This window comes from Diabrotica undecimpunctata, unplaced genomic scaffold (assembly GCF_040954645.1).
Source record: "Diabrotica undecimpunctata isolate CICGRU unplaced genomic scaffold, icDiaUnde3 ctg00000568.1, whole genome shotgun sequence".
In the NCBI taxonomy this organism is placed as follows: domain Eukaryota; kingdom Metazoa; phylum Arthropoda; class Insecta; order Coleoptera; family Chrysomelidae; genus Diabrotica; species Diabrotica undecimpunctata.
Genome location: NW_027311885.1, coordinates 1,084,321 through 1,091,413, shown reverse-complemented (window position 1 = coordinate 1,091,413; position 7,093 = coordinate 1,084,321). Strand labels below are relative to the sequence as shown.

The 7,093-nt window shown below is 30.9% G+C and overlaps 1 protein-coding gene across 1 annotated transcript; it reads right to left on the bottom strand.

Moving 5' to 3' along the window:
* Nucleotides 1-1,539: 1,539 nt before the first annotated feature.
* On the bottom strand, nucleotides 1,540-5,311 carry LOC140453002 (uncharacterized). Its single transcript, XM_072547312.1, has 5 exons — nucleotides 5,161-5,311; nucleotides 4,675-5,103; nucleotides 3,250-3,486; nucleotides 2,865-3,183; nucleotides 1,540-2,804 (listed from the first exon to the last, which is right to left on the bottom strand). Exons 1-5 carry the CDS (start codon nucleotides 5,255-5,257, stop codon nucleotides 1,925-1,927), a joined length of 1,962 nt encoding a protein of 653 aa, XP_072403413.1. The 5' UTR covers nucleotides 5,258-5,311; the 3' UTR covers nucleotides 1,540-1,924.
* Between the last annotated feature and the right edge of the window lie 1,782 nt (nucleotides 5,312-7,093).

The window sequence follows — 7,093 nt, the reverse complement described above, 5'->3', positions numbered from 1 at the left end:
CGATTTAAAATCTTTAAAAACAACACCTAACCGGTTTTTCCCTTTACGGTTAAATTTAATAATTTGCTGTAGGTTTAGGTTAAATATTGTTTTAGCAATACTTAAGATGTGAAAATTCCCTATATTTTTGTCTTTTCCCTGTACATATACTTCGAAAGAGACTACATTAAAACACACAACCCCAAGTGTGGCGTGATTGGTTGGTGGGTGGGTCCCAATTTAAAAATTGGCGGGTTTCATGTTTATTAAAATGACAATTGAGATATTGGCACAGTATATCGCTAAAGTTTTTATTATACTGTGGTATTGGTACAAAGCGGATGATATTCACATTTTAGGATTAAGCTGGCTATTTCAGTTTTATTAGAAATCTAATTATCTTTCTTTTGAGATTATTTAGTTAAAATTAAATTCTGACTTGTTTATTTTATTTTGATATGCTAGTGATGCTTTTTTTATTAGGTATATAGATATTGTTTATATTAGGTAATTTTTTATTAAGATTTAGAGGTTCCTCTTATTATTTTTATTTCTAGATCATTCATTAACATTATTATTTTCGTTAGCTTTCTCTATGTAGGATCGGCTTCTCTAATTATTTTCCTCTCTGTTCTTTTCTCTTCCAGGGACTAAGTACCTCTCCGCTTTTTGTATGAGATTATGGTTTTTCAGAAACATGCAATTGCTGTTCATCCCCTTTTTTTACTGCCCTACATTCAGTACCATACATCATAGCTGGTCTTAAGGCACTCCTATACAACTTACCTTTTAGTTTTCTTGGTACCTTTTTTATCACACATCAACTAATTTACCTCTTTCCTTTACCTTTAATTGAAATATAGATAAAACGGTAATACCGATCCTAAAAGCCGAAAATCATCTTTTGGGAGTTCTTGTCTATCCAAGCCAACTACTCTATCTGGACTTGAAATATCATCTTTAAAAGAATATTCTAAATATTTTGTTTATATCCAACTTAATTTTAATTCTTTTTCTTCAAGGCCCTGTCTTCACTACTCTAGTCTTTTTTACTAATACCAAGAAGGTTCAGTTGTTATCTAATCCAGCACAAATGAGAATAAATATGGGCTTAACACGAAACCCTGATGAAGCCCTATTTTCACACAAAATTTGCCAGTTTCACCTGCAATCGTTCTAACACTAGTTGTTACTTGCTCATACATCACTCACATATTCAACCGGCACTCCTTTCCTACTTAATCTCTGCCACAGCAGGTTTCTGATAACTTCATCATGTGCTTTCTGAAGATTAATAATACTATGTGCAAGTCTATCTCTTTCACTCTAAATTTTTACATTAGCTGTCTTGTAATAAAAATTGCTGTTGTAGACCTGCCTTGCATAAATCTAAATTGACATTTATCCATTTTCATTTTTGAGAACCTTACACTAAATTCTATTAGATTTCACCAAAAATAAAGCAGAGGTTTACTGGAAATAACTATTGCAAACCAAATAAAACACTAAATAGCTGTTTAAAATGTCTTTATTCTTTATTAAAAATCTGGGAAATCAAAGGAGGGGGGGGGGGCGTTATTGGTGCAATGGCGAAGGAAAACCCCTCTAAACCTCGCCTAGGGCCCAGTACATCCCGATTTAAAAATAAAATTCTAATATAAAAGTGTATAAATAACATCATTGCCTATTTTAATGTACAAATTTTACCTTTAAAATTCAGACCTAACCATAAGTTTGCCTACATATAATCTTATAAAAAATTACACTATATTACTAATCAAGTAAAATGTATAATAATGTTAAATTGACTAACTTTCTTGTAAATAGAACTTTATATATTGTTATAGAATTAACATTTCTTGTTATAGAACTATAATAAAAATTCAATACAGATACAAAACAAAAAATACTTGTGAGCTAAAAAATTGTTTAACGAATTTAATGTTTACTCAGTTCCTTTTTTTTTGGAAGGAAAATATTCCTGTTTCTCCATTTTTCGCTTCATTGTAACATTCTTTGCCTCTTCCTGAAATTCTTTCTTCACTTTCACTTTGCGCTTTGTTCCTTGAATGTCCCTCACAATTTTGTCATGTAATCTTGCAAAACTTTCATCATCTAAGTCTTCCATTAAATTTACCAAGTTTTCTATTTGAAGACTTTGTTTGGTTTTTTCCTGGATGACATTTGTCTGTTCTACCTTCCCTCTGACAAACTCATTAATTTCCTCCTGATGCCTTGATTTGATAATTGAAGTTACTGCAAAACACCTTGCAGCATCATCTAAAACAGAGTTAGTTCCCTCGCGCTCCTCATGCATTCTTACCAAGTGCACATGCTTACACAAGGTATTCCTCACCACATATTCGGCACACTCACACTGGTAGCGATGAATACAAATTTTACATACTCTACAATACAATGTCTTACATTCATTTTCACATACTTGCCTTATATTTACATTATATATTTTATTAGGATCTCTAAATGACTTTACCTGAAATTGACCATATACCTTCACATTTCTCTTAACCTCTACTTTGTTTTTCATCATTTCTGCCATTTTGTGTGCTTTTGCTATAACCCTATCTTGATAATTGTTCGCATTTGGTCTTTCAATGTTTATAATCCTCTTCCACATTTTGATGTCCACTAGATCGTCTATTGTGTCCAACAACTTTTCGATTGATACTGCAGCATTTGTTCTAAGGTGGTTGGTCTTCAGTAGGTTGTTGAAAGATTCTATCGCCATGTTTGTATTGATTCCTGAATTTCTTCTGTAGCAATGGGCCCACATTTTGATTCTCTCTTCATTCTGAAAGTAATACCTACAAAAAAAAATATACTTAAGGATGACTTAAAATGTATGATTTCATATATTTATTTACCTTGCCAGATAATTAAAAAAATCTCTCTCATTTGCCTCTTGTAATTTGATTATATATTTGTTGCACAACTCCATAAATCGATCTTCATCCGTTTCATTAATAATTCTTTTCATCTCAGTTTTCATCTGTTTCTTCAAAATTGGATCCTGTATTTTCTTCTTCCCTTGAATATTCCAGTTTCTCACAACATGCCAGGTACATAAAAGCCTTTTTGGTTGGTTGCCCATAATCTTCGCCCATGCATTATAATATTTTGAATCATCATCACTCATAAAATGTTCCGCATGAATTTCAGTCTGTATTCTATTCTTGAGGGCACCTAAAAGTTTTTGAAAATTATTTTTACTTACCAGTTATAAATTGTCATTACTCATATAATACATACCTAAAAAAACCTCTTGAACTACTTGGTCCAATCTGTTTGATAGTAAGAACGCAACTGGAAATCCTGTATTCCTGTCATCTTTAATAAGCACCACTGTTAAATCCATTCCCCTCTTGTTTGTGCCGTGTGTACCATCCATACAAATTATGCTAGGGAATTCTCTTAATTTATCTTCCATTACAGAATTCATAAATCCTAAGGCAAAATCTTCTTTTTTAAGTACATCATGTTGTTCTCCTAATAAAAATAAAACACCAAATTTATAGTTTACCCAAAATTTATAGTTTAGAGATAATTAAAGATAAATTAATAGTAAGAGACTGAAATTTTATTGTATATTTTAATAGGTAATCATTAGTCCTATTTTTTGAGTTCAGTTGAGTTCTTATTTAAAAAAGATAACTTAAAGCAGCAATGTGGGGAGAGATAAGTAGAAGCAGAAGATACTCAAGAAGGTAGATAGAGTAAATTCATGAGAAACGATAATCAATAAGTATGCAGACAACTAGCTTTTGCAAATGATGTTAACATAATAGTAAGAACAAAGTATAAAATATTAAAGAGGAACTTAATCAGATAGAACAAACTGCATGGACAAGTAAACTGAAAACCAATTGAGCTAATATAAAATACATGTAGCTGCAAAACAGCAGGTAATCAGTGATTACAACACTTAACTATAGGATAGTATAGCACTCAAGTGTAAAAAACTTTATATAGGATAACTAGTTATAAGATAAGAGTTACCATGGCTTAATTAAACAACAAAGGTCAGGTAATAATACAAGAAAAAACTAAGTGCCAATTATATAAAACCTTAATAAGATAAGTTATTCACATATGTATCTGAAACATGCACACTTACTAAAAGTGAAGAAAGCCAATAGGGTAATTCTGAAAGACAAATCTTGAGCCACATATATAAACCAGTAACAGAAAATTGTATGCGAATAAGATATACATTTTAACTATAAAGGGAATACCAGGATCTGGATATCATAATATTCATACAAATAGGACAACTTCAGTATAAGAAAAGTGTAGAACTAATGAAATAAGATGTAATCCCTTTCAAAATAAACAAATAATTCCAGTTGGAAATAAAACAAAAGGAAGATTAGATATAAGGAACAAATAAAGCAAGACATGAAAATTTTAAAAATCAAAAACTGGAAAAGCAAAGTGTGAAATAGATCAGAATGAAGAAGTATTCTTAAACAGACTAAGACCCAAAAAGGGTTGTCTAGTAAAATAAAAAACTAGTAAATTTGCCCCATAAATCAGCACCTCCATTACAAAATTAGCTTTCATGTAAAAAACCAATAACTACAATCTTAGGAGATATATTATTTAAAAATGTATATTGAATAAATGAATTGAATTAATTATAATTGTGGTAGGCATAAAAAAATGATTGGTCTTTACCTTCCTTCTTGAATAAAAAAGCGTAATTCTTGTTGTTAACATTCCATTCCTGAACCTTTAAAGCCGTTGCTACCATATCATTTTGATCTCGTTTCTTATATGTATTATACTTCCTGGACAAATTTGAGAGATCTTGACTTGTTAATAAGGCAAGTCTTTCTAGTTTTGGTGTTTCCAATTTTCTTGAATCTTCTAAAATTCTGCTAGATGGCACCCCAGATGTTAACTTCTCTACAATCATTTTTTCTTCTGCTTTTGACAGATGCATGGTTCTTAATTCCTCTTTATGTCCAGCATGTGTTTTCCAATAACTGACTGAAACTTGTCCTTGATCTCTCAGTTTGCAAATCAGCCTGGAGGGACACACTCCTTTAATTTTAATTGATCCACCAGATTTCTCTGTCCTAATTTTATAGTTGGGCTTATATCCTAAATATAGATTAGTATAAGTTTTAATTACTTGAAGTAACAAAGTACTGGACCTACCATTCAAGTTACTTCTGTTACAATCATAGTATAATATCTTATACTCCTTTTTATAAACTGCTCTTTGTTTAACATAACTTGTCTCAAATTTCTGCATGTCTTTCCATGTCTCATATTCTTGTAAACTAGAAAATTCAAAAGTTATTAATTCAATACTTACCTGGTGGTTTTCCTTTAGATGTTTTCGTAAGTTCTCGTGGCTTTTTAAATTAGTTTCTTGTTCACATAAAGGACAAATAATGTGATTTATTTTCTTATTCGACACATCTGTTTTATGTATACTTTTGATATGATGATTTCGTAATTCCACATTTTTAAATATTTTGCTGCAAAGATGGCAGGCTCCTGAGTTAATTTCATAGTTTGTTGAAGTAGATGGAATAGGACTTGTTGAAGTAGATGGATAGACAGAATCCATAATTGCTTTCTAAAACAAAGTCTTAGGTAATTAAATATGGTGTTCTAACGAACAGATTTTTAAAACAATTTAACAGATTTTTAAAAATAAATGAGAAAAATTTAAATTAAAATTTTTTGTGTGTTTGCTTATTGGCAAATTGGTATAAAACCGCCTAATCAAAGATGTTTAAGCGCCAAACCACAACGCCAAACAGAGAGATAGGGCGCGTTCAGCAGGCGGAGCTGCTCCACAACTGTTGAGTAAATGTCTGCAAAATGAAACCGCCACCGCTCCGCTACTTCCGGAGCGGCCTGTCAAATTTGGTAGCGTAAAAATGTATCGCTACCTCCATCCAACATGTTGAGAGAAATGTCATTCATGACATTTCTGTACTAAAATTGAGGGTTAGGTGTTTGTTTGTTTTGTTTTTACGTTTTTACTTCCAGCCATATATTACTTTATTATATGGACATATCCATTGAATTTATTTAACTTGTTTAGAGGTATTTCTTGATTGGATTTCTAATTCCTTTCCAGCTGTTTCCTAATAACAAAAAGGTGATCCATTATTTATCTTTACAATTTAATGACTGTTTGGTTCCATTCCTTCATGTTTTGTTCATACTTTCTTTTCACTTCATATATTAGCTATTAAAAATGTTTACGTCGAAATTGATCATTACTTATAGTTAATGTTATCTAAAAAGAAAACTCTGAAAACTTTTGTTTTCTACATCTCTATAACTTTTATTATAATTTCTTCCCACTACAGCTATTTCAGCATTTTGTCTTTCTCAATTGACAAACAAATGTCTGCTTTACACTTTATAGTCTCTGAACAAATAAAGGAGGGGAAAGCTGTATGTCTCAAATTGGTCATTCAGAATTATATCTGTATATTTTAATACATCTCACTGCCATGAGAAGCATAATGTGATACACGGGTAATACGATTTTACAGCCGCGAGAATCAAATATCGAATACACACGCATTTGTAATGCTCACACATCACAAATTATGAAAGCTCTGAGAAGCAATTGTGGTCTCTCATATCAAAGTATCATTAATGCAGTTTAAACGTAGATGGCTGTAAGCAACAGAAACTATATTTGGCCTCTGAAATATGTGAACCAATGTTTGATTCTCACAGCCTGAAAAGTGGGTTACTGATAAAAACTACTTAAGTCAACTATTATATATTTATTTTTTAACGAAAACTATTATTTAAATACATTGTTATTTTAATAAGAAATTAACAAAAACTTTATATATTAAAAAAATATTGTTTTCATTACACTATTTAGTTTCTCTTGTTTTTTTTTTTAACTCATTTTCACAGTATAAAGAATTGCACAGAGTACACAGTGAAATCAACAAACACCTACGGGCTAACAGTTGGAAATAAATAATATTCATTTAGAGCAAAATTGTATTTTTCTGTAAAATGGCCTATATTGTGGAAATGGACATATAATTGTAATAAACGATATTACATTGATAAAAACGGTCGCATGAATCATATGGACTTGTTT

Bases quoted from the DNA above. Each gene is read 5' to 3' on its own strand.
- LOC140453002 (XM_072547312.1), bottom strand. From the start codon at position 5,257: ATGCAGAAATTTGAGACAAGTTATGTTAAACAAAGAGCAGTTTATAAA. The intron at 3,184-3,249 runs GTATGTATTATA...AAAAACTTTTAG, and splicing joins AGTTCAAGAGGTTTTTTTAG to GTGCCCTCAAGAATAGAATA. The intron at 2,805-2,864 runs GTAAATAAATAT...TTTTTTTTGTAG, and splicing joins TTTTTTAATTATCTGGCAAG to GTATTACTTTCAGAATGAAG.